This window comes from Centroberyx gerrardi, chromosome 11 (genome assembly GCF_048128805.1).
Source record: "Centroberyx gerrardi isolate f3 chromosome 11, fCenGer3.hap1.cur.20231027, whole genome shotgun sequence".
Taxonomy (NCBI): Eukaryota; Metazoa; Chordata; class Actinopteri; order Beryciformes; family Berycidae; genus Centroberyx; species Centroberyx gerrardi.
Window position 1 is genome coordinate 22,493,472 of NC_136007.1, and position 27,786 is coordinate 22,521,257.

The window sequence follows — 27,786 nt, forward strand, 5'->3', positions numbered from 1 at the left end:
TGGTTGACAAGTCATGCAGCGGGCAAACCCACTGAGAGAGAGGGGCCGCAGGGCACCACCGTCTGCTTTCAAAGACTGCTGCAAAAATATAATGTGGAGGAAATTAAAGTGTTGCCATTGTGCTTACTTTGATTTCAAATTCATTTGAACTGACTTCAGTTTGGGAGGCGCACAAAACTGTGCAGGGTGGAACAGACCAGTTATACAAACTTTATGTTAAGCCTAACAACAGCACTATAATGTTTCTATAATATTCCTATAGGGGCGTGTTGCGTGTCTCATATACTTCTTAGTGAGTTTATAGTGGTCCTATTGTACTTTGGGGTATTCTTAACGCCTATTATAATAATATTCGTGTAGTGTTCGTGTAATATCCCTACACTGACATAGTTTTGGTGTAATATTTGTAGACAGCCTTATCCTTCTCTAAATTTATAGCAGGATTATTATAATTCTTTTTCACAGGGGAAATATCTCTGTGCGACATTGTTGTGCATGCACATGGCAGCTGCCATCCACTAGAGGTTGTTTTTGCGCATGTTTTTTCACACCAACTAGGTTTAGAGGGATGGCTGAGGGATTTAAGAAACTTGTGTGTCTGTCATGACCTGGGAGGCCTTGCATTCCGCCCGAGTGGCATTTGCGTCCACTGTTTCAACCACTGACATATTTGAAGTTGCCAGGCTGTGTTAGTAATTGGTTGCTAAAGCCAGAGCAAGTCGATAGTGATGGAAACTAACCCAACTGCACTTTAACTTGTGTTCCTAACAAATGCAACTTTTGCTTCCAGTATTTCACCAGCCAAAATACTGAGGCAAGAACTATTGTGATGGACTGAAACAACTCCTTGTTCATGATCTTCACAAAAACAATACACAGATAGACAGACAGACAGACAGACAGACAGATAGATAGACAGATAGATAGATAGATAGATAGATAGATAGATAGATTTGGCCAGTGGCTGCTGTTAATTTGTCTTTGTCTTGTGCAGGAAAAGGAGCAGAAGGTCCTGATGGAGCAGGAGAGGATCACCGCCCAGGTATGACCTCTGACCCCGTCAACACTCATTTATCTCCTCTCTCCTCCCATGTCATGTGTCTCCTCTCCAGGGCACAAAACCGGCCACTGTGGCTAATCAATCCCACAATGCACCAGTCACTCTGACTAAATCTGATTCTTAGAAAGGGAAAGAAGCAGTCGATGGCTGACTACCTGCCACAGTGGCTGACAGCAGTAAAACCTACCAGCCACAGCCAACATGAAGAGCATGTAGCTGCAGGTGGAGACAAACCACCTGAGGACGACACTGCAGGCTCTTCAGGTGAAACCCTGGACTTCACTTCTAGCAATGTGATGATCTCTCTCTCTCTCTCTAACTTAAATTTAAATCACAAAGTTTTATTGGTACAAAGTACAATGTTATATATGTTATATGTTTTAATGTTATATTTCAAACAGGTTTTCAATAGTGTCACAGCAGCAGCAGGAGCCATGGTGTTTGTTATTAAAGAAGTAACTAAGATCTGTACTGAAGCTCTGTGTTAACTGTGTAGGATGATGAGGATGAGGAGCAGAGAGGAGAAACGCTCCTGCAGACTCCAGCTGCTGAGGTCCAGGACAAAAGGTGCTTATCTGTCACATCACAACACACTGTGCTGGACTCACACACAAGCTCTCTCTGGGAAGGGAGAGGATCACACTCCCTTTGGGCCACATCCTAAGTGTCATAACTTTCACATCATGGGTTGTGTTGCTGATTCATTCCTCCACACTCTCCCTGCTGCCGTCATCCTCCCTCTCTCTATCTCAACACTGTGTGTGTGTGTGTGTGTGTGTGTGTTTAGCAGGTGGCGTCATTGTGCTGAGGGCCTGCTGAAAGGGGCCCAGGCAGTGGGAATCTTTACACTGGGTGTCCATGACCATGGAGGCCACGACACCCAGGAGAACGAGGACACCCAGCTAAACACCCACACAGACACTCACACAGACACACACACACACACACACAGGATCCCCGGATCACTGTTTCAAATCATAGGTACCAAAATACTACAAGATACAACCAACAAAAAAAATATGGCAGTGGGCTTATGGCAACTCAGACAAAGAAAACACAATAAATATGCATTCACTATAAACCCACAATAATTACTCTGGAATGTACAATTTGATTTAGAGAACACTTACATTCCAACCTGTAATACGCAGACTCCACTGGGCTTCACCAGAGAGCACACAACTTCACACACTGATGTCTAAGTAAAATAAAATAATAAAGTAATAAAAGTTTCACCAATAACCAAGTACAGTAGCATGGGTGAGGCTTTATGCACATTAGCTATATCTTGCCATGTGCATAGGAACAGAGTGGTCGGCTGCTCCAACACTATCCAAGATTAGCCCCAAAGGGACGCTAGATGGCTGTACCGTTACCAGCGTCCCAATGGCTGCTCTAAAAACCCACCTATCGGGAAATATTGGTGGCTCAAACTTTCATTTAGTGTCCTTGGCCTTAGTATCATGTCCACGCCACCATAAAAGTTCCAATAAGTATACCAGAACCTGTGAGGTTAAATAGAATGTTTTAGACAAAGTATAAACGTTTCTTTCATCCAGAAGTCACTTCTTAACCCACAAAGTATTGTGCGCACCCTTTCTCTCACAGGTTCTGGTATATTGCAGAGGGACCTTTACTCTGAAGGGTCGGCGTCATCAGCGTGGCAGCATTAGTCCCCAGCTCCCAAAAGCTGAGTTTTGTGAAAACAGAAGACTTTATTGGAACTTTTATGGTGGCGTGGACATTTTACCCGAGTAGGGGTTTCTGGCACAACTTCACCTACTTCCAAGGTGCATGGAGAAGGGAAAAAGGTCTAAAAAGGTCAAAACTCCAGCAACACTTGTAGTATATAGAACAACTTTATTGTTAGACCAACGCGTTTCGGCTTGTGGCCTTCATCAGGGTGGACATTTTACCCCACATACTGAAATACACATTTGTTTTAATGTAGTACGCGCATATTGATTTCTGAAGCTATTTTTCTTTCTATAGTCATAGGCACCTAATATTGTTGAAAACAACTTCTGTAAATTGTCTGGAAGCAGACCATTTCTTGCTTTATACATAACCAATAATGTTTTAAATTCAATCAAATCACTCATTTTCAAAACATTTGACTTAATAAACAACCTGTTGGTATTATCTCTATAGCCCACTTTATGAATAATTCTTATAGCTCTTTTCTGTAGTAGATAGGTTTTATATTAGTCATACATGTATTACTCCACACCTCAACACAGTAATTTAAATATGGTAGAATAAGTGCACAGTACAAGGTATAGAGCCATGCTCTAGGTGGACAGATAAAGAGTAATGAAAATGTAAAATAAAATTGTTTTTGTTTCAGTTTTCACAGACAAAAACATGAATCTTTTTTTGGACGAGGGCAGAACACAACCCCTCAGCGGTCCATTTACCAGGCATTGTCTGACCCGACCTCCTACTACCTTGACCAGGGGCTGACGATCAAGGTCCAAACACTTGACTTGATACTTTGACTTGGTGAGTCAGATGTTTGCATGATGCCCTGTGTCACTCCCTTTGCTGTTATGCTTTCAGGCATCATTGAAGAGTACAAACTATCTATTAAACATGAAAAGTCAGCTAATAACTTGTAAAATAATTAATCTAATTATTGCTGCCTATAATCAACTTGCACAAGCAATTATTTCTGCCCCATCAACTTCATCTTTCCAGATGTTTACATGTTTATTTAGGGTTAGTGGCTGGTGACATGAATGGAGTTCAAGAAGCAGGATGCGCAGAGCAGGGAGATGCAGAGATGCCCTGTACAAGTGCAGCCAAAGGTGCAGTCATAGGTTCTAATACTGTGGGAATGGATTATGGATAGCAAACACATCTGATTCCACCTGTTCATTTATGCAAGTGGATGTGTGAAAATCTAGCCATCATTTACCTTATTGTCTTTACTTTGGTTGGAACTCTGTTGGTGAAAATAGTCAACAGCAGCCATGCATTACATAAAATACCTTTATTTCTAATTTCTAGTCAGACACTTGAGTGATTTAGTACGCAAACACACACAAAACACACACAGGCATGAAGAAGGTCATTTAAAAAATCTGTGTAGGCTATGTGAATAGTGGTAAATTCTGTGTTTTCATTTGTGAATGAGACACATTTAACATTCAGATTGTAAACTGGCATGATTTCCACTTAGTCCTGACAATCCTGAGTGCTTGTTGGTGATTTCAATGGAGAGTTTTAGTGTCCCATGACCGTCCAAATGCTGTTTCAGAGGCTTTCCCACCCTGACAAGAATGTAATTCTGGGGGAAACACTGAATTTTGTGGTATGAAAATGATCGAATATAAAGAAATTGAATATCAGTGCAAAATGTTACCAGCCTTCAGAAGCCCATATCAGTCAAACCCTAGTTTGTAGTTTTGTTTCTAGTAGCCTACAGTAGAGCACAAATGCGCTACATTTCTTAACAAATATTTATGATTTTTCGGTCCGTGCCTAAAGTGTAGGCTAATTCATCTGTCATTGTTGATGTTGTATAACATTTCATTCTACAATTAACGATGCTACTGAAAAAGTAATCGCGCTTTGTCTCTTTCATTACCGCATTTCATGAAGGAGTGCAATTAAAGCACTTGGTCGCAAATTGAATGTATTTCTGTCCCATATGTAATTAAGATAAGATAAGATAGCACTTTGTTGGTCCCCTTGGGGAAATTGCAACCTGGAATAAGCTTGTTCAGAACATATGTTGGGAAAAGATATGGTCTCTTCCTAATAGATATCTACTGGTTAACAAAGTGAAATAAATTTCTTTTAAGATCATTCATCGCTGTTATCCTGTCAAGTCATTTTTGGAGAGATTCAAGAAGGATATTGATGTAACCTGCACTTTTTGCATCCAGAGACTGTCTTCCATTTGTTTTGGACTTGTGATCACACTCGGAGTCTGTGGCAAGGCATCTGTCGTCTCATACTGGACTCTATATTGGTTTTGTACTTTGCTTGAAGGATGTATTGTTTGGATTTACTTTATTTTAAATAATTAGAAAATGAATATTTTGTGTGCAATCTTATCATATTGCTGGCCAAGTTTTATATCCATAAAAGCAAGGTCTTAAAAACTAAAACCCTTTTTTGTACCTTTAAAAAGGAAGCAGAGTCCTACATTAGAACATTATCTACCTCATGCAATAGAAAAGCTGTGAAAACTTAAAATTTGTGCTCCAAATTTAACATCTTAATGTAATGTTTACTGCACCATTTTCTTTTTCTGTTCGTTTGTGTCAAGCTTTGTTTGTAACCCCTGAGTTGTATGTTTGCTACTTTTTGTTACTGTACTGTTACTGCATTTATGCCTTTGGGTATTTCTGTATATCTGATACTGATGATAATAAAAACAAACAAAAAAAAGAAGCTAACCAGCTGAATTGGAAGTAAACAACACTCATTGTGATCACGTCACAATCACCTTTATGCTTAACGTTAAGCTTGTGGAATGCTGAAGTATCTTCACACATCCTCGCTTTTGTGTATCGTAAAACAGACAATTTGGGCCTTGTAAATATTATTTTTCATCCAGGGTTGTGTTTTCGAACTAACGCTGTTCCCAGGAATGGCGGATGGGCATGATGACAGAACCGGCCCGCAGTTCCGCAGAGGCAGAGACTCCCACAGGGGTCGCTCGGACAGCGACGGGTCCCGCAGGGACCGCCAGCGGGGAGGCCACTCCGGGAACTTCGGGGGCCCGGACCACGGTCCAGGCTTGACAATGACGGGGATGTAACTAAGAGTGACAGCTCCCAGGACAGCAGCTCCCAGCGCAGATTCAACCCTTACGGAAGGCCCCATCTGAGAGGAGATGGGCGGGTTGACAGAGACAGGCCAGGAGGCGGAGGGAGAGGAGGTGGGAGAGGAGGAGACCAAGGCGGAGGAGGAGAAAACAGTGGTGGAGGAGGGAAAAGCCGATCAGGCTGGTCCATGTAACGATACCACATGGAAGGAAATATGACAAGAACTGGTTATTGACAGCTCTCCAGAGCATCTGTTCAGTGCCCTACACACCTGTACATTTTCATATTGACAGTCACACGGCCCATTTTTATGTGGATGATGCCGCTGCCGCCGCTGCTCTGCACAAATGTTCCCACAAGATCACAGACACAGACGGTTATAAGGTGGCAGTACACGTCAACGCCAGATCTCCTCCGTCCTTCCTCCTCTCTGGCTTCAGGTTTCGACTGTCTTTGTGGTAATAGCAGAAACCATGATGGAGCTTCCTTGCATGGCAAGGAAGCTCCATCATGGTAGGCATCCAGAAGAGGCTGTCTGTCCCCTGAGTCGTAGATGCTGTAATAATGTTCCAAGAAGCGAAGGATGAAAGCTTTGATTTCATCTGAGCCAAAACAGCTGCCCTTGAACGGGGGGAAGGCGGTGGGCGCTGCCATGTCAAAGCCTATGAGTGGGGGGGAGGTCATGGCCATCCAGTTTGAGAAGCTGGGGAAACCTCTGCCGCACAGCACCTCTCTGGCCTGAAGCCTGAACACTTGGAGCGCCTGAAGCAATGCATGGCAAAGCGCTTCAACGGCTCCCAGCAAGCACCTGACTTGAACAACATCCGAACAGACTCGGACCTGGCGTCCCAGAACATTGAAGTCATCCTGAATAGGAAGACAAGCATGGAGGCTGTGATCAAGATCATTGAGGAAAACATTCCAGAGCTGGTGTGTTTGAACCTGAGCAACAACCGTATTCAGAAATTGGACAAACTGACTGAATTGGTCCCCAAGGCACCCAAACTGAAGACCCTCAACCTGTTCCACAATAGGCTGAAGTCAGACCAGGAGCTGGACAAGGTGAAAGGCCTGAAGCTGGTGGAGCTGTGGCTGGTTGGGAACCCTCTGTGTGACCTGTTCAAGGCCTCAGGCCTCCTACATCAGTGTTGTGCGGCAGAGGTTTCCCCAACTTCTCAAACTGGATGGCCATGACCTCCCCCCACCCATAGGCTTTGACATGGCAGCGCCCACCGCCTTCCCCCTGTTCAAGGACAGCTGTTTTGGCTCAGATGAAATCAAGGCTTTCATCCTTTGCTTCTTGGAACAGTATTACAGCATCTATGACTCAGGGGACAGACAGCCTCTTCTGGATGCCTACCATGATGGAGCTTCCTTCTCCCTGGTGACACAGAACCCCTCAAGGAGCGGTCTGGGAGAATACCACAAAGACAGTCGAAACCTGAAGCGGATCAAAGACTCCACGATGCAGTCTCGCCTACTAAAACACACACGAGTAAATGTGGTGGCTTTCCTCAACGAGCTCCCCAAAATACAGCATGACCCTGCCTTCTTCACTATTGATGTAAACACCTGCACAAATACACTACTGTCATTCACAGTGAGCGGAATTTTCAAAGAAGTGGACGGTAAATCGGGGGAGTCCACTAAAGCCTTCTCTCGAGTCTTCATCACAGTCCCTGCCGGGAATTCTGGTTTGCGCATAGTGAACGACCAGCTTTCCATCCGCATGGCCACAACAGAGGAGATCTTTGGGGCTCCCGCCCCCGTCTTCCAGCCCGGTGCCCACCCTCACCGCACCGCAGCAGGAGCTGCTCTCGGCCTTCTCCCTGGAATCTGGCATGAACCTGCAGTGGTCCCAAAAGTGTCTACAGGACAATGAGTGGGATTTCAACAGAGCTGCACAAATGTTCACCCAGTTGAAGATGGAAGGCAAGATCCCAGACGTTGCATTCCCAAAATGAATAAATACATGATACCTTCTGTGAAATAGTAGCCTAATCATTTCAGTGAACTGTAATTTTATTTATATGGATTTTTTGTTTGATCCTTTTTCTTTCTTTGCCTTGTTTTATTAAAGCTGATGTAGACCAAAAAAACAAAAACAAAAACAAAGCTTATGAAGCATTGTCGTTGCCCCTACACATAGTCCTTTAAAGGTCCCATATCGTGCCTCTTTGATTATAAAGGAGTTGGATGTGCTATCTAAACATCGCGAAAGTATCAAAACGTACGGTAGCCAGCTAAATCCACACAATCCATATTAGAAAACCGAGCCTCTAAACGAGCCGTTTGGACTTCCGTAACTTTGTGGTGTCACAGAGGCACGCTCTTTATCATTTTTGTAAGAAATAATAGGCTAACAAAGTGTCCACCACAGTCACCTGCCACCCCTCCACCTCCGTCTGCCTCTTCACGCAGAACACGGGGGGACTGCCCATTATTCCGACGGCCCATTATTCCGAAACCCCAATAGTTCGAAAAATGTCCACCCATTGGACCGAAAGCCCATTTGTCCGACAGCCCGTTATCCCGGAGGTGGTTGGGTTGAGGCATGGGGTCACTGAGGTTAGGGTTAGAGCAAGCTTACGGTCAAGGCTGTCAGAAGCCACGGTTGTGGATGGAGCCAGGCATAGAGTTTTCGGACTATTGGGGTTTCGGAATAATGGGCCGTCGGAACAATGGCATGGCACCGAACTCGGCGGCTCTCTCCAGGCGAAATTCCTCTCGGCCCAGGATAATGTTGCCCGTCAGGCTCTTTCTTGGCCACCTTCAGCCCAGCAGCACCTGACGAAGTTGGGACAGATGGTCGGCCACCCGGGCTGCAGCTGCTGCCTTCTTCTCCTCCTCTTCTGGGTCAGGGACATCGTCTGCTGTGGTCATTGGATTGATAAAGCGTTCAGTGTTAAGCAGGGATTCAGTGGAGGGTAAAACTAGCTTAACTGGAGCATCCTAGTGGCTAGTAGTATTCTACCTTTCTCAACTTTCAGCTTATCAAATAAATCAAGGGTTTTGTCCATCCACCACAAAGCAAGTTAACCATGCTTAGCAGACTGTGTTGATGTAGTTTTCTGCAAGTTGGGAAATTAACTTTAGCAGTCAGGTAACCTCAGGCTAATGTTACATCAGTATGACCCAATGTCAAAGGCAGTGTTAGGTGAGCCTGAACTTGTGCCAGTGTATTCTAACATTTGCTGTTTCTGCATACCAACTCTGAAAGGTAGTAGCCTACATTCAAAAGTGAAACTGGCAAGTGAAACGTGTCACATTCCGGTTAGGGGGTAACGTTAAACATCTTACCTACATTCTTTGGAGGTTAGATGAGAATGACAATTGGGAGAATAGAGAAGCATTTAAACATAGATCTATTGCATCTTGATGAATCCTTCACTTAAAAATTTCAAATATTTTTGATAAATAAGACCAGTCAAGTGGCAGTATAAGTTCATAAAGAAAAGATAATTTACAAAACAATGTAAGGCACTTCATTTTCCCTATCAAAAATAGAAAAATCTTCATATCATGTGTGTGTTACCCTGCATCAGCGGGTGAAAGGCTGCATTAACAGACTTAAGTTGCCCATGCTGCCAGCATATGCATGTCGTCATCATCTTCAACCTTTATCTGGGATGCTGTAAAAGGAGGAGGGACCATTAATATTAGATGTTATCAAAATGTTTGGGTACAATTATTAAGGTTGGAAATTAAAACAAGCCATCAGCCAAATACTGGTAATTTTGACAGTGACAGGTAAGTTGCCTGCTTAACCAGCTGCTTTGCAAGGTTCATATCTGAAAGTCACATTTTTCTGATAAAACTGTGAAAGTGGCTGGTGAAAGAAAAAGTTTTTGGTCCTGAAATGCATCATGTCCTTGCAGTGTTGTACTTACATGAGCGGTGACTGGGGTGTGTTGAAGGAAGTGTGGAGGTGGGCGCGCTCGGCAGTCTGCCCCTGCTCTTCATGCTGTTCTCCAGCTCCTCCTGCTCCAACTCTGCCAGCTCTGCCAACAGTTCATCCTAAGAAAACACATAAACAGCATTATATCTTTAAGATGCATTTTGTAGAATAGTAATAAAGCAGTCAATAGATTAGTGGCGAATGACATACCTTCTGTGATATCAAATGAAACAACCTGAAATGGGAAAACCATTCTCTGGTTGGACTGTCTTTGACAGGGGGTTGCAAGAAGCCATCGCTTCATTTTAAGGGGTCACAAGCCAAAAAGGTTGAGAACCACTGATTTAAGGTATAGTAAGAGAATGCAGGTTTTACAAAAATAGGACCAATCCTTCTCTGTTTCTACTGCACGTCTCTTACATGTTCTGGTGGACGTCCTTGATGGCCTTGGCAGCGAAGCCCATGTTCTTCAGGACCTCGGTGTTGGTGTGGCCATTTTCTAACGCTTCTCTCTGGAACTCAATGGTGGAGAGTGTGCCATCAGTCTGGGTGAGCTGCTGCTCCAAGCGTTTCTTCCTCTTCAAGGCCTGTAGGGCAGTTGATACAGCAGGAGGTCAGATTGTAGAAAGAGCCATAGGAGAAGATGGTTGTGTATTATTGTTTGTGCCAGTTTTACACCATTCCTCTAGTAATGTCATATAGCTGAGAGTGACACCCAGTCCTGAGCATTCACAAAGGCACCTGGGATCCTCCCATTATATCATGAAGTTTATTGATAGGCTGAAGTTATTCACCAAGCGATGGCTGTAGCAGCTCAAGGTCTCATACACGAAACTACATTAGAGAACCCATGATTTAACACTGGATATCGTGGATTTCAGGTTCCATAAACCTCCAATTTGTAATTGCTGTTCGGTCACTTAACCCTTACAAAAAAGTAGTAAACTTGAAGCGTATTTTTTACAGTATATTTAAGTATAAGAAGTGTACTAAAGTGGGATTCAATTGGCCCACTTTTTAGTTTATAAAAGTGTACTTCTAGGTATACTTTAAGTTAACTGAGTGTACTTTTAGAATACTTGGTTTACTTATGCAAATAATAAAAGTGTACTTGTAGGTATAGTTTAAGGTAACTTTAAGTTTACATATGTATACTTTAGTATACTTCAGGTTGACTCACAAAAGCTAAAAGTGTAAGATATATTTGAACTTCTTGTGACTTTAGACTATTCTATACTAGAATCATTAAAAGTACAAGACTAAATATAGCATTATCAAGTATACCCTTTGCAAGTACAACAAAAGTAAAATAAAAGATTACTCTCTTATGATGTAATTTTAAATAAGTATACCAACAGTGTACTAAAATAAACTTTTTTTTTTATAAATTCACTTGTTACAACTCTCTGCAGTAGTGCTGTTGTAATCCAAACCTCATAACATTAGATATACTGTGAGGTCATTACTATCCAAACAAAAAAATCACTGCAGGCCTAATAATCCTATGGAAACTGTTGTGTCTGTGGTACTAATAATGAGTTTATAGTAGCCTTATCATACTTTATGGTATTTTTAATCTCCTATGATAACACTGTAATATTTCAATAGGGAATTTTGCTGTGATATTTGTATAATATGCTTAAAAAAATATGTTTACAATAGTCATTTTTCTCAGGAGTACCCTAGCACACAAAATAAAAGAAGGTTAATGGAACTACTTGGGCAGTTGTTTAAGTGCCCAAAAACTGATACAACCTGTAGGCCTACTGCTCTGTATTTATTTTTTCAGAACTGAAACACGCGTGCAGTCATCAAATTCACTCCTGGAATGCCGTTCCAATGCATTCCAACTCAGTGACACCCCTGGTTTTATTCTAGTTTAAAGCAGTGGTTTTCGTTCCTGGTCCTTGGGACTCACAGTGCCGCTGGTTGTCTATCCTACCAGCTGGTTACTTGCAGTTAATTGTACTCACCTGGCATCCCAGGTGTAAATCAGTCCCTGATTAGATGCCTACTAGAAAACCAGCAGGGCTCTGGGTCCAGAGGAGCAAGATTGAAAACCATTATGCTCATAAATACATAAGCCCCATACTTCTGCATGGAACCTGTAACGAAGGCGCACTTCGTTACTAATCCTTTGCACTATTTGCACATTTGTATTGTACACTTGATTTATTAAATCGTTTGCACAGCATAGTTTACACAGTAACATTTGCACAGCATTAATAATTGCAAACCGAGTCATGATTTAAAGTATTTTATTGAATATATATTTTACTAAACATTTTAAGTTTGTTTGTGTGAGTTATTTTGTCTTGTCCTGCTGGAGCAGTTACTCAGCATGGGTAAGGATTGAAGCTCCACCTGAAGGAAACAAACAAATGTTCAGTACTTCGGTTTTGTCATTGAGTTTGGCAAGATCAAGCCACAATTAGGGAAAGTTGAAGCCATCCGTTCCTTCCCTGTTCCAACCACCAAGAGGAAGGTGAAAGGCTTTGTGGGCCTGGTGGGGTGGTACAGGAAGTTCATTCCCCACTGTGCAGAGAGATCAGCAGTGCTGAATGACCTCACAAGAGCCTCAGCCCCCAATAAAGTGCGCTGGACTGATGAGTGTGACAGCATTCAGAGACCTCAAGGAAGCAATCTGCACCCATCTGGTTCTCAACAGTCCAGACTTTGATAAGCCATTCACCCTGCAAACAGATGCTTCTGGAGTGGGCCTCGGAGCAGTGCTGCTGCAGGAGGTGGATGAAGAGATGAAGCCGGTTGCATTCCTGAGTCGCAAGCTGTTGGACAGAGAAACAAGATACTCTACAGTGGAAAAAGAGTGTTTGGCGATGAAGTGGGCCATCGACACCCTCAGGTACTATCTGCTGGGACGACACTTCTTCCTGGAGACCGATCATCGTGCACTTCAGTGGCTGAATCGCATGAGGGATGCAAACATGCGCATCGCGGGTTGGTACCTCTCCTTGCAGCCATATGACTTCACCGTCCGCTACAGGTCAGGGAAGTCCAACGTCGTGGCTGACTGTCTGTCCCGTATCCATGAGGATTGAGGTACTGTGCTCCCACAGGAGAGGGGGGAGGAAATGTAACGAAGGCGCACTTCGTTACTAATCCTTTGCACTATTTGCACATTTGTATTGTACACTTGATTTATTAAATGGTTTGCACAGCATAGTTTGCACAGTAACATTTGCACAGCATTAATAATTGCAAACCGAGTCATGATTTAAAGTATTTTATTGAATATATATTTTACTAAACATTTTAAGTTTGTTTGTGTGAGTTATTTTATCTTGTCCTGCTGGAGCAGTTACTCAGCATGGGTAAGGATTGAAGCTCCACCTGAAGGAAACAAACAAATGTTCAGTACTTAACCTGATATGGAATGGGTTTTCATTGGTTGGTTGAATGTCATGATTTGGTATGGGCAAGTGCAATATTTCTAAGTGCAATACCTTAAGTGCAATATATATTTCTAAGTGCAATACTACAGTGGTGCAATGTAAGGTATTTAATTGTTGGTTCATGCAATCACTTACCTGTGTTGTCTTGTCTGTGTTCCAGGGTGTTCAGGCGAAAGAGTTCCCTGGGGTGTCCGAGCACCTATATATAGTTCCGGGAGGGACCATGTGATGGGATAGCAGAGGGGTGTGTTGTGTGTGGGTGTTTGAACTCAAATGTATATTGTTTATATGTTGCAGTATTTATTGTTTGAGAGCAACATCTATTTAACTGTATGTATCTGATAGATATGTAGAATGGTAGGTTAAAGGGGGCAGTATATTGTATTGTTGAATGCTATTGTTCAAGTGACCCCTATAGTTGGTAGCATCCAGGTTAATTACCTGAGGCAGAGTATAAAAGGCTGCCAGTGTTCATCTGACTCTGCTATTGGTAGGACCCTGGAGAGCTGCTCACAGCCATGCTCTCATTTTTGCAAACTAGTTTTGTTATGTCATTTTTGTGGGTGAATAAACACCTTCGGTTGCACCGTACCACCGCCTCTTTTGCTGTGAATCCAGCCGCTAATCGGGTCAAGCCTAACAGAACCACTAGAGGGCGCGAGTTTAGCTCTCAAACGCCCAGCTTCACAGAAGCCCAGCTTCACAGAAGCTGCACTGTTGTAGATGTAGATGTACACTTGCTTTCCCTGAAGACATCAGGATCTACTGTAGTCTAATGTGTGGGGGAAAGTGAGGCTGCCTGTCCACCAGGAACCTCTTCACAACGCTGCTGCTTTTCCTCATTATTTTCAATGAAAGGTTGCACTGTTGTGTGTTACTGACAGCTTAGCTCTGTCAAGTAGCAGGAGTTAAAAATATTTCAACACTTTTTTTGGAAAAGAGTGCCACATTTTCAAACATTTCAATAGTTAGAAGTGAACTGCTGTACTATGGTGCACTATACCAGCCTTTGTTCACAGCCTCACACATGTCTATAGGTTTTCAATAGTGTCACAGCAGCAGCAGGAGCCATGGTGTTTGTTACTAAAGAAGTAACTAAGATCTGTACTGAAGCTCTGTGTTAACTGTGTAGGGTGATGAGGACCAGAGAGGAGAGACGCTCCTGCAGACTCCAGCTGCTGAGGTCCCAGACAAAAGGTGCTTATCTGTCACATCACAACACACTGTGCTGGACTCACATACAACTTTCACATGATGGGTTGTGTTGCTGATTCATTCCTCCTGTCTCTCCCTGCTGCCGTCATTCTCCCTCTCTCTCTATCTTAACACTCAGAACAATATGTAAGACTAAAAGTTACTTAGATACAGTATATAATTTAGATATAGTTTTAATGTTTTGCATTTTCTCCCTGTGTTGGCGTGGGGTTTCCTCTGGGTGCTCCGGTCTCCTCCCACACTCCCAACACATCCACGGATTGGACACAATAAATCGCCCGTAGGTGTGAATCTGAATGTGTTCTTTCCATCCACTCCTTCATGAAGAGGCTGTTTGGACAATAAAGCCTCCTTACATTATATTTATTGAGTGATGTTTGTTCTGTTTTGTAATGTTGTCAGTAAGGCAGAAACTTGATCTATGGAGGCGGTTTGACTTATTCTTCACTATAGTATGCACACCATCTGACTGCCTACTGTTCTTTAACAACAGTATGGTAGGACGTCTATGGGTGACCTTAGGTATCACAATCCTGTTATTGTAATGAATCAATCAGCAGAGAAAACATCTTCCCCTTGCTAGATAAGGATTATACAATGTTAACTTCAAACAAACAGAGCATCAGCATTGGTATAAATTTCCCTGTAAATGAAACATTTTCTTCAGTGCTGGTCAGACAGATGAGTGAGGTTCTGGTCCAAAACAGCTGCAGACCCTTACTGTGTTTTTCTGGACATCAATCTGGATCTGTACTGAGCCAGTGAAACTGAATGTTATGATGTAGAGGAGGTGGGAGTGGAGGGGAAAGATTTCTTTGTCCGTTTTCTTCATGTGACTATGATAAAAGTACCTGGGCAGGAGCAGATGGCTCCTTCAGCCAGTGGTGGAAATCATATGGCCAGGAGGATTTGTCAAGCTGTCACACTGTCACAATGCGGCTGCAGCAAAAAAACGGAAAGCTTCATGTTCTGAAATTTCTATGAGCTTTGTTCTGGAACCTGAAAGAGAGGAGTGGAGGGTAAAGGACACACCAGTCTATTTAAGAGGACCTTAGTACTAAGTAAGTGATGCCTACATACAGATCTGTGATGCCATGGATGTGCTTGTCATTGTCAAATCCCACTTTGGCCAGCTGGCAAATCAAGAGAATGTCTAGCCAGAAGATGGTGGAGGAGCAGCTGAGACTGTGCTTCAGTGAGAAAGAAGAGGCCCTGGTGCCATGGATCAGCTCAAGTCCTGCATGTGGTAGAGGGAAATGTGAGCAATAACAGCAACAGGCAGCTACAGATGGCCCCTCTCAACCTGGTGAACTCCAGACATGCTGTTGAGGTGACCTGGGCCTCCAGCTGAGGTCTAACAAAGCCATCATCTCAGAGACTGAGAGGCAGCTAAGGCCACAGAGTTGGGGCTTGAGAGTCAGCTGTAGTCCAGCCAGGCTGTTATCACAGCAGCTGAGGTGCCAGCTGACCCTGTGGGAGAAGGAGAAAGAAACTCATTGTGAAGGAAGAGGCCCGTGCTGATACAGTGTTCTTAAAAGGACTTCAAGGACTTGAGGCCCAGGCTCAGTTGGCCAAAGAATACGGTGCTTAAAAATGTGTGATTTGTGACAGGCCTCTCAACTTAACAAGAACCTGATCATTTTCTGCCAAAATCACACCTCTGGTACCCCTTTCCCTCTCTGCCGTCTCCTATTAGCTCAGTTCAACACAGTTAGGCCTCGCTGTGTCTGGTTTGGATCTTCACTGATTACTTAGATAGCCAAAGTACAGAACGATTTTAAAATATCATTCATTTTGTACACCTTTCAGCACTAATGTGAGAATAGCAATTGCCAGTTGCATTATTATTTGTCTCCTAATTAGTTCTTTTGTGAAACACAGTCATTAAACACTGAATGTGGCACAATAATGATCCATTATAATAGTGAATGTTAATCATTCATGTTAATGTCAGAGCTAGGGTGTTTTGGCATATTTGATCCCATTTCCTATCCTATTTGGAGTTTTATGTTTCATTGTAACAATTAAATAATCTAATGTCATAAATTTTGCAGTGGACCATCATTTCCTGGTGTGTCACCATCTTAGACCAAGCTAGCTAACATGAATGGACTCTCATACTAACATTACTTCTGACTGGTGGATCTGACTACTGCAATTGACTTTTACTGCCACCAATGAGACAAGAACTAGTCACAGTGGAATGGCTACAAGAACACAGTAGTGACAAAAAACTTGCTTCAGTCTGCACTTCAGGAAAGAATAACAGACACAGCATCTATTTCTTGCATATATTAGCAGTTACATGGATTATGAAATGCAGCTGACTCAGCCATTTGGCCTGACCAAGGCATTAGTCAACTATGCGGTCAAAATTGTGTTACAAAAATGCAGTTGTTGCAGTCTGCAGGACTTTAGCCTGAGGGGAAATAATGTTAAAAGCCCACCAGTAATGTTTAAAAGCTCACTTCCCATCACCTCCGCCTCAGATGTTTCTGTTGTCAGACAGCTTCACGGCCATAAAAAGTGACTAATTCAGGGTAAGAGCCAAGGAGGTTTTAAGTATAGTAAGATCATGCCAACAGCCCAGGAATAATGTCACACTGTTATGATGTCAAACAAAAAAGAAAACATAGCTAACTAGCGAATGTTGGTGCCCAGTTTTCTTTCTTTAGCCAATTTTGCAAACAAGTTTCTGTGCACCTTTATGCACTACAAAAATACACCAAACACTCTGAAAAGCGTGGGAAAACGTACACTGACATCATACTATGTGACCACCTTTGGATAACCAGTTAACATTTTGATGACACCAAGTGGATTTTATATGGTCTTTTTTCCCCCTCAAAGGTGTGAAAGTAGAAGACAGATGTCACAAGCTTTATCTGAAAACAGAATGTGAATATTATCATAGTAGTTGGGTAGTTACATTTACCTGGCTGGGCAAGGAAAGTGCATTTAGAATCTGAGAAGCCAGGCCAGGTGAAACCTGAATCAAGTTTCTTCAGTGCCTGTACCAGTAGAAATTGGAACACTGACTCCTACCAGTGATATTCCATTTACATACGCCTACATCTACATTTAAGGCTCATTGGAGTGTTCCTAGGAAATGTGAAGGCAACATTATTACCAACTCTTAACACACAAAAAGGCTGCACACACTACAAAACTGTTTAAACCCATTGACTATATAGAATGTGTTCAGCGCCTCGTTAAAGCTGTATGTATCCTGCTGTCACAATATCCATGGCTGTAGCCATATTTAATTATTCCACACCGGATTTTACCTAATCTACACTTAATTGTGCCAAAAATGAACACCAGAAAGTTCAGTTGAATCCTTTATTAGATTTTGTTTATCATGCAAGTCATGAAATTAAAAAAAGAAGCAAAAACAAGTAGGCTAGTTGGTTGGAATTAGTAGCATGGAATCATTTACTGCCCACCCCTCAGACGCAGGACAAGATGGAGGGTGGATTCTTTCTGGATGTTGTAGTCAGACAGGGTGCGGCCATCTTCCAGCTGCTTGCCAGCAAAGATCAGCCTCTGCTGGTCGGGGGGAATGCCTTCTTTGTCCTGGATCTTGGCCTTGACGTTCTCAATGGTGTCGCTTGGTTCAACCTCCAGGGTGATGGTCTTGCCGGTGAGGGTCTTCACGAAGATCTGCATGCCTCCCCTCAGACGCAGGACAAGATGGAGGGTGGATTCCTTCTGGATGTTGTAGTCAGACAGGGTGCGGCCATCTTCCAGCTGCTTGCCAGCAAAGATCAGCCTCTGCTGGTCGGGGGGAATGCCTTCTTTGTCCTGGATCTTGGCCTTCACGTTCTCAATGGTGTCGCTTGGCTCAACCTCCAGGGTGATGGTCTTACCAGTGAGGGTCTTGACGAAGATCTGCATGCCTCCCCTCAGACGCAGGACAAGATGGAGGGTGGATTCCTTCTGGATGTTGTAGTCAGACAGGGTGCGGCCATCTTCCAGCTGCTTGCCGGCAAAGATCAGCCTCTGCTGGTCGGGGGGAATGCCTTCTTTGTCCTGGATCTTGGCCTTGACGTTCTCAATGGTGTCACTTGGCTCAACCTCAAGGGTGATGGTCTTGCCGGTGAGGGTCTTCACAAAGATCTGCATGTTTGCACCTGTACAAAATTAAATTCCATACATTACAAATACCCTTTAATCAAACATCAACCAAAAAGAAGCTAGGACAAAAGCACCCCTCAAAAAAGTTAAACTTAAACTAAGAAAAGTGCTCCAAGCTAAAAAATAAATAAATAAATAAAAATAGCAGTCTACCATGAAGTAGTGCCTAGTGGATGTTGATGGCAACTTAATCAAAATACATGTATCAATCTATACATTTTCTTTTGGTTTCATTTCTTCTGACAAGAAACAAAAATGAAAAACACGTCCCTAATCATCTGGAATATCTCCGTGACCAACGGAGATATGGTTTCAGTATATAAAGATTTTTGTCACAGTTAGAACATTAACGTTTAAATTTGTCACAAGCCTTTTGATGGAGGAGGAATCCCACATAAACAGATGATTACTGGTAGCAAGCCAGAGACTCGAGTCCCAGCGCCATTTTAAAGTAAGCTAATGTTGTTCTTCCTTTTGTTCAACTACCGGCTAATGGACGATACTAGAAATGTTGAGTCATTGCTACTAGCTAACGTTAGCAAATATCTGTAACGTTATTGTTGTGTCCAAGTCGACTGACAATTAACAGTTACTCAAGGAAATTGCTCGTAACTTACATCATTTTCTGGTTAATCGTTATGGCTCAAACTGACGCAGCTAACGTCACTGTTTGCGAAGCTACAAAAACGGTGACCAAGACGACAGCAATTGAAATCAAATAAAGGTTACCGGGTGGTACATCTCTGCTAACAAATAACTTAAAATATTGCTATTAACATATTTTTAAGGCATTGACGGTTGTACTTACAATTGGGCTCGGTATTAAGCACTGCTTCACTGTATTAACCTCTCTTCCCCTGTCGACTCGGAATACCTATGGTTGCTAGGGGATATGATAATTTATACTGTAGGCCTACGTCATCGAATGATACTCATCCGCATTTGAAAATAGTTCCTTGTTCCAATGTCTACGATTTAGATTTCCGTTCAGTTTTTTTTTTATCTCGATACCTTTATTCATATATCCATGATACTACACAATTAATATGATAGCCTACGTGCAAAATGAAACATAAATATGTAATTATTTGGAGGAATAATATTCTCTGTACACAACGATAGCTCTAGAATTTGTCAGGACCGCAACAAGAAGAACCCTCCCCCAAGCCTCTGATTGGATGTTGGCAGTGTTTCATCAGCGATTGGTTGCTGTACAGTAATGTTTAATGACATGACAATATTGCCTTACCATTACAACTGCTGTAATTTGCCTCACTATTTATGTAATGATAAAATTCTTCAAATGCCTTATTATTACACATAATATTTTATCATGCTACTCTCACTCACAATATAATTTTCAAGCCACCGAAGTACATAAAACGATCAGATGACTTTATTTTGCCTCGCACATGAGTGATGTGTGAACAAGTGATGAGTAGCTCCTAAACAAACGTGTCTGTTAACAGATGGATAGGTGTTTCCTAAATATGTGCTACCAGCTGCTGTGACAGCAGGGGTTAAGTATATCAGGCAGAGAGGAAGCTGACACTCTGCATACTGGCCTGCTTAACTACCCTCTCCTTCCTTCCTCCTGCTGAAATCCACGTAGCCTACATGAAAAAGACAACTCATTACATTGACACAAGATAAATAAAGATCAGGAATATATCCACTATTGAATCTGTCTGAATAACAAAACCAAATATGCATTTGACAGTTTGATCACAGAGAATTGGCTGGCACTGGATATAATAAGTCTATATCATTACATGGTTAAAAAGGTCATGTTTGAGATTAATTGGCCAAACAGGTTAAGTACTTATTTGGTTTATTTCAGCTTTAGGGTATGTAGCCTCCCTCAGACAATAAGGTAGCCTACATAAATAGATTTCCATAGTTGCAACCATTTAGCTACATTTAATTCTTGCCGTGGTTGAATCTAAGGTGTTTTAAACTATTTTACTTTAGAATATATCTTCTCTGTGAAATATGTTCTTTGCTGTGGTTGTCTGAATTTAATAAATTGGGCATTATATGAAACACTGGTCTTAAATTCTGCTTATCTTGAGGAGACTGTCAAGTCAGTGGTGCTATGAGATCAACTCCTTTGGCAGGATAAACAGTTACAACCAGATTATCCAGATAACAGCGTTGAGCCAGTTTGTACTTGGATTAGATGGGAGACACTACAACACAATCCTCATGCAATCCATAAACCATATAGCATTCCTCACTGGAAACCATATTATTATCCCTAAACTTAGCCTTTGTTTTGGATTCAAATGTAGGTTACATACTTTATGTTTTGAGGGTCAAATCTGACCAAAATTATCACTGCCTGCACACAAGTCACCACACACTTATCATCACCAAATATGATCTTTTACCTCGTTAACTTATTTCTTATTTATAAACAAAAATTCTGCCCATGAATTCTCTGCCACTGATGCTCGCTACTGTCTTGCAAGGTCAAACTCCCCCAGGCTCGGTGCAGTGAGTGTCAGCAGCCTCCCTCCTTCCTGCCAGCCTCCACTTTCTGCTGACACACGCACTGCAGGAAACCCAGACAGATATGTACTGTGCGTTTTTAATCTTCAATAACACAACACACATTCTCTTTGTTCTTCCTTCTCCTTTTCTCTCTTGGAATACACACAGGCATACAGGAACACACACACACACACACACACACACACACACACACACACTCACTAGCACTCTAAGCTTCCCTATATTTTCATTATCTGCATGCATCAAGGCATCATGGTTTAATCCATTTTATTTTCCCTGCTTATTAGTTTACATTTTGTTATTTTTGTGACATTCTCTTTTTTGTTATGTTGTCAGTTAAGTCTTGTTGTCATCTTGATTTTTTCTTTCTTTTGAAATGAGATATCTTTAGAAAGCCCTTCAGGGGTTTGTTTGTCTGACCTGCACATTTTGTAGGCTACTTCTTTTCACATTTCCCCTTCCAGTGTTTTTATCATTTGTGCAAATAAACTAAAGCTATGTGGACATGCAAGAAACATCCATGGAGTTTTATATAACATGCAAATATTTAAATAAAAAAATCATCAGACTTAATATCTTACATACACAGTAAGGTAGCAGTTTTTCCAGGCTTTACAGATGAGGTTTGCCATGTGGAATTTTCTGAAACATATCTCAAGTCTTTTGTAATTATCTAACGAAACGAGAAATTGAAAGCAACATTAATGGCCGTACTTTTAAACATAGAAACCTGTGTCGGGTGTTGACAGGAAAGGGGTTGGGAGAATTTGGGTGATCAACTGAGCACCTCCTATCACAGGTGGTACATTAAATTAGGCCCACGCACATCCACACAATGCATAGGATTCTTTCTATGGCTCCTGTCAGGATAGTTAAAGTGTTGCTGTGTCTGAAAACGGGAAATGTGGGCCCTGGAGTCTTTACCCTCGCCAGTGGTTGAGGTTTTGGTGCAGTGGCAGCAAGTCAGTGGTTGTTCTAATCCTCGATGCTTCCCTATTTCACAGTTGTTTACAGCTTACAGGCTTCTTCCTCTCTACACTTTCCAGTGTATCCATTATCCCAGTTTAGCTTGAGAAACTGCTTTGGCACATCTGGCTGTTTCCTTCTGATGATAACAATTTCCTCTTTGTTAAGGTGTTGCTTTGTACCATACAGGTTTGCATGTGCCAACACCAAGGCTTCTATGGCGTTGTTCAAAACAAACAGAACACCGGCACTCACAGAACAATAGTCTTCTTATTTATTATGGACAAAGGGTTTTTGCCCATAATAAATAAGAAGACTATTGTTCTGTGAGTGCCGGTGTTCTGTTTGTTTTGATCCTTGCCACAACCGTGCACCCGATACAGTGTTCAAGATTTGGAGCTGTGCGCACTGCCACTTTTCACTTTTCTTCTATGGCGTTGTTGCCTAATAGTATTGGTCTCTGCCATCCCTCTATTGAGGACATCTTCTTTCCTTGGTCTGTTAAGGCTTCTTTTCTGTCAGCTACAACAGCAGACCTTTCCCCTCTACCACTGTTCTACTGGTTTCTAGTAATGTGCTGTCCTTCACTGTTCTCATGTCCATGTTCAGTCTGTTACTGTACTACAGGCCTATGAGTCATCATCCAGGTCCTGGTCTCAGAGACTCAACCAGTATTATGCTTATGCTGTGGCTATTTGTAACAGTTGAGGTGTGATCCACATGCTGATCATCCCTGGACGGTGCTGAGTCTATTTCCTCCTGATGGGCCTCTTGTTGAGAGACTTGCAATGTATGATTAGCTGCAAAACAGTGCATCAAAAACATATAGCCACAGACACATTAATATGATGTTGTCAAAGGAAACACCATTGGAGAAGATGTTTGCTGTTAGATATTACTTAATACAGAATTACAGAATTGTCTATACTGTAGGTGGGGAGGTAATAGCAGTGAAACCTATGATCAGAATAGTCACCCTTCTACATGTTCTCATTGTGCTAACATCTTGGGAGAGAAAAAATAATATGAGTAAAACATTTCCTCATCTTACTGTGGACCCTCTGGAACCCTATCAAGGACCCCTGTTGGTCCCTGAACCCCAGTCTGGGAACCCCTGGCTTAGATCACCCCTTCTGGTTGATGTGCCTCATCTTTCCTCTATGTAACATGTCAACCTTTTTGTTAACAATAGATGGCGCCATAGCCTTATTAATCAACACTCCTTCAGTCTCTTCAAGTCTTTGCTGTAGGTTCAGAAACAGACCCCTAGGTCTATAAACCAAGGAGGTTTAAACTATAAACCCTCAGCAGGTGCATCACAGGCAAACATGCTGTTGAAAGTCGTAAACAGACCTACAGTGGTGCGGCTGGTTGTACAGGGGAGTCAGACCTTCTGTGGAATGAGTCAGCTTTTGGCAAAATTGGCTACTAATTTCACAATGCCAGTATTCAGACAACTGCAATGAGAACTAGGCCACTACTGTGCAAAGTGAAGTGCAAGAGGTCCCCAGTAAAATCAGGATAAGTTTAAATTCACCACCCCCCACTATTCCCTCCCCACCTACCAGTGACTAGGTTTGTAAGGTGAATCTGAGATCATGAGATTGTGAAAACATGCATGTCTTACTCCTGTTATATAGCCTACTCAGATTACTGTTATTGAAGATCTTTGAGTTTCTTTTTTTGAAACATCTGAAGTAACTATTTACTTTGAAGAAAAATGCTAACTCTAAAGTTTATGAAGATGATGCACCTTTATGCCAGAGTCAGTCACCAACACCTTTTGCATAACCAGTGTCAGTGAACCCCTAATAGATCTACATACGACCACACACACCATTAGATTACATTTTGTCCTAAGCAATCCCATAAGAGATGTTTTTGCTATTGCAGAATTGTATATCTGTCTACACTGTAAGGAGGTAATTGTGGGCAGGAAAACCTATGATCAGACTGGTCATCCTCCTATTATTTTTCTCATAGTGCTAACTTCTAAGGAGTGAAAGATATTAAACCGTTTCTCATTTTGCTGGGGACCCCTAGGAGTCCCCACGCTCCAGTTTAACACACCTCTGCTTTGCTTTAATACGGATGAACTCCCCAGGACACTGAAATGTTAGCCTGTGTAAAACCGTTTTATATAAATAGTGTATCCGAGGTGCTGGGGGGTTATTGAGGGGTTTTCTGGTTATACATCCATCCCTGTTTTGGTCCCAGTTATGTTCCTAAAGCAGGTTGTATATTTTTTTCTTTGATTACCATACCTGTACAACGAGATTAGAGACACTCGTCAATGCTGGATATATCCTCAGCCTGCCATTTTAACTTTCACTTCCTGAAAACGACTTCATTTTGCTCACCATTACTACCACAACAAAGGGAAATATGATTTCCGTGTCATGTCGGCCTTATTCGAAAACGTGGGAATTAATGATTTGACCATTAGCTTAATAATGTATCGTGGATATCTCCAGTGATGACAAGGTCACTGTAACTATATATTTAGGTAGCGCTGTTGTTCTGCTAAAGGCTAAACAGGGTTATCAAAACGTTAAACGCGTTCAACCCTATTGTAAGACTAAGTATGTTCACTGCACTATCGATTCAACTGGTTATGGTCAAGTTTATTTTCCAACAAACAAGTAGTGAAACGGTTTATCAACTATAATTTTCGTTAGGAATACACTGCTCGTGGCTTACGCTCTCCATTAGCTGCTTGCTAATCACAAGCTAGCGGTGTTTGTGGGTCAGGGGAGTCCCTGTACTGCCTGATGAAAAATACCCGTACTTCTTGGTCATTTTAACGGGACGTTTTAAAGAACCAACAGTCAGTTACACTATTAATGTCACATTGTCTCTTAAATTGGTGGTGTACGTTTCAACGTGTACCATTCCCCCCCAAATAAGTGTATTTAGCGGGCTTAGTATTTCACTACTGCTCGTACCAAAGCTCGCCACACTTATTCCCCATCGTTCATGTAGCTGTACTGCCACCACCACACCATCTCTGTAAACCAAATTGGACAAAACACTGTGAGGGTCACTCATGCTTCTGCTAGTTTCTAGTATATATGGCACATTATCAGAGTCCCATAACACACTAGTGGCTGCATATTTTCAATTCTGTCAAGTTTTAAGTCAAAACCTGTGTATAAAATGGGCTTCGCATCCCCTTAATGCTGTGTGCATCCTACTCAAACACTGAAATTATAGCTGTAGTCTTACTTTATCATACATTTTGGCTAAACACTGAAATGAACAGGAAAGAACAGAAAATTCAGTTAAATTCTTTATTGTCTCATGTATTTGAATTCTTCAGGTACTGTATATCATGCAAGGCATGTAAATAAAATAAAAAAACAACAAGGTAAGAACATGGAATCATTTACTGCCCACCCCTCAGACGCAGGACAAGATGGAGGGTGGATTCTTTCTGGATGTTGTAGTCAGACAGGGTGCGGCCATCTTCCAGCTGCTTGCCAGCAAAGATCAGCCTCTGCTGGTCGGGGGGAATGCCTTCTTTGTCCTGGATCTTGGCCTTCACGTTCTCAATGGTGTCGCTTGGCTCAACCTCCAGGGTGATGGTCTTACCGGTGAGGGTCTTGACGAAGATCTGCATGCCTCCCCTCAGACGCAGGACAAGATGGAGGGTGGATTCTTTCTGGATGTTGTAGTCAGACAGGGTGCGGCCATCTTCCAGCTGCTTGCCGGCAAAGATCAGCCTCTGCTGGTCGGGGGGAATGCCTTCTTTGTCCTGGATCTTGGCCTTGACGTTCTCAATGGTGTCACTTGGCTCAACCTCCAGGGTGATGGTCTTGCCGGTGAGGGTCTTGACAAAGATCTGCATGCCTCCCCTCAGACGCAGGACAAGATGGAGGGTGGATTCTTTCTGGATGTTGTAGTCAGACAGGGTGCGGCCATCTTCCAGCTGCTTGCCGGCAAAGATCAGCCTCTGCTGGTCGGGGGGAATGCCTTCTTTGTCCTGGATCTTGGCCTTGACGTTCTCAATGGTGTCACTTGGCTCAACCTCCAGGGTGATGGTCTTGCCGGTGAGGGTCTTGACAAAGATCTGCATGCCTCCCCTCAGACGCAGGACAAGATGGAGGGTGGATTCTTTCTGGATATTGTAGTCAGACAGGGTGCGGCCATCTTCCAGCTGCTTGCCGGCAAAGATCAGCCTCTGCTGGTCGGGGGGAATGCCTTCTTTGTCCTGGATCTTGGCCTTCACGTTCTCAATGGTGTCGCTTGGCTCAACCTCCAGGGTGATGGTCTTGCCGGTGAGGGTCTTGACGAAGATCTGCATGCCTCCCCTCAGACGCAGGACAAGATGGAGGGTGGATTCTTTCTGGATATTGTAGTCAGACAGGGTGCGGCCATCTTCCAGCTGCTTGCCGGCAAAGATCAGCCTCTGCTGGTCGGGGGGAATGCCTTCTTTGTCCTGGATCTTGGCCTTCACGTTCTCAATGGTGTCGCTTGGCTCAACCTCCAGGGTGATGGTCTTGCCGGTGAGGGTCTTGACGAAGATCTGCATGCCTCCCCTCAGACGCAGGACAAGATGGAGGGTGGATTCTTTCTGGATGTTGTAGTCAGACAGGGTGCGGCCATCTTCCAGCTGCTTGCCGGCAAAGATCAGCCTCTGCTGGTCGGGGGGAATGCCTTCTTTGTCCTGGATCTTGGCCTTGACGTTCTCAATGGTGTCGCTTGGCTCAACCTCCAGGGTGATGGTCTTGCCGGTGAGGGTCTTGACGAAGATCTGCATGCCTCCCCTCAGACGCAGGACAAGATGGAGGGTGGATTCTTTCTGGATATTGTAGTCAGACAGGGTGCGGCCATCTTCCAACTGCTTGCCGGCAAAGATCAGCCTCTGCTGGTCGGGGGGAATGCCTTCTTTGTCCTGGATCTTAGCCTTCACGTTCTCAATGGTGTCACTTGGCTCAACCTCAAGGGTGATGGTCTTGCCGGTGAGGGTCTTCACAAAGATCTGCATGTTTGCAACTGTACAAGAAATGGAGAATTCAAATGTTACAAATGCCAAAAGGTAAAAACTCAAGAGGTTAGCAAAATAGCTTACTGAAGAATATATCTGCAATTTAAAATAGCTTAACATTGAAAATGCTTTCACATTAGTGTAAAAGTTTTAAATTAAGTTTTAAATTAACAGTAGTAGTATATTCACACATTTAAATTAATGTCACTTAATTTGCATCATCTGTTATCATACTGGGAAAAATTGTTATACATTTGTTTAATTAACAGTTACTGAAGGCTAGTGATGGCGGAAGAATGCCACAGAATCGCTCAACTGTCGGTAGCCAACCAGCCAGTCGAGCCCCAGCGCCATTTTGAGTTTATGTTGACCTTCTTTTTGTTCAGCTACCCGCTAATGGACGATACTGGAAATGTTGAGTCACTGCTACTAGCTAACGCAAATGTCTAACGTTACTACCACGTCGAAGTCGACGATTCATTGACAATTAAAAGCTGTATACAATTTGCTTATCAATGTAACTAATATGAAATAAATTTAACTAGTAATCTTCATATTAGCTTTAATTCGTGAGCCAACTTGAGGGTTTTGTTAACAGTATCGCCATGAAGCTACAAGGACATGGGCCAGGTCGCCAAACATCAGTTACCTGATATATAATACATATACGCCAAAAACAGCTAGCGTTTGTTCTAAATAAAGGTAAATTGTACTTACAATAAGAATCTCCGTTAATTCAGTGTAGCTGTGTCGTCAACTCTCTCCTCTTCTTCCGCAGGATTAATGTCCACTGCAGAGACGAATACTGTATATATACA

The 27,786-nt window shown here is 42.7% G+C and overlaps 2 protein-coding genes and 1 pseudogene across 3 annotated transcripts; 1 reads left to right on the plus strand and 2 right to left on the minus strand.

Moving 5' to 3' along the window:
* The first annotated feature begins 5,660 nt into the window (after nucleotides 1–5,660).
* On the plus strand, nucleotides 5,661–7,851 carry LOC139912877 (nuclear RNA export factor 1 pseudogene; annotated as a pseudogene).
* Nucleotides 7,852–8,610: 759 nt separating this feature from the next.
* Nucleotides 8,611–10,329, minus strand: LOC139912858 (charged multivesicular body protein 4c-like; the record flags this gene model as incomplete). Its single annotated transcript, XM_071900780.1, has 4 exons — nucleotides 8,611–8,711; nucleotides 9,729–9,855; nucleotides 9,947–9,971; nucleotides 10,157–10,329. Coding segments are annotated over 4 exons (426 nt in total), but the record flags the coding sequence as incomplete, so codon positions are not given.
* Nucleotides 10,330–17,692: 7,363 nt separating this feature from the next.
* LOC139912857 (polyubiquitin-B) lies at nucleotides 17,693–27,746 on the minus strand. Of its 2 annotated transcripts, XM_071900779.2 has the most exons (3): nucleotides 27,686–27,746; nucleotides 25,378–26,976; nucleotides 17,693–18,497 (listed from the first exon to the last, which is right to left on the minus strand). In XM_071900779.2, the coding sequence occupies exons 2-3, from the start codon at nucleotides 26,966–26,968 to the stop codon at nucleotides 17,800–17,802; spliced, it is 2,289 nt and encodes a 762-aa protein (XP_071756880.1). In that variant the 5' UTR covers nucleotides 26,969–26,976; nucleotides 27,686–27,746; the 3' UTR covers nucleotides 17,693–17,799. The 2 variants fall into 2 exon arrangements, with proteins under 2 accessions (XP_071756880.1, XP_078142590.1); XM_078286464.1 differs by lacking the exons at nucleotides 25,378–26,976; nucleotides 27,686–27,746 and adding an exon at nucleotides 19,310–19,437.
* Nucleotides 27,747–27,786: the final 40 nt, after the last annotated feature.

What these genes read in the sequence shown, in the direction of transcription:
- LOC139912857 (XM_071900779.2), bottom strand. Translation starts at nt 26,968, where the DNA reads ATGCAGATCTTTGTGAAGACCCTCACCGGCAAGACCATCACCCTTGAG. An exon ending in TCTTGTCCTGCGTCTGAGGG is followed by an intron (nt 18,498 to 25,377) that starts GTGGGCAGTAAA and finishes AATTTTGTACAG; the next exon opens with GTGCAAACATGCAGATCTTT.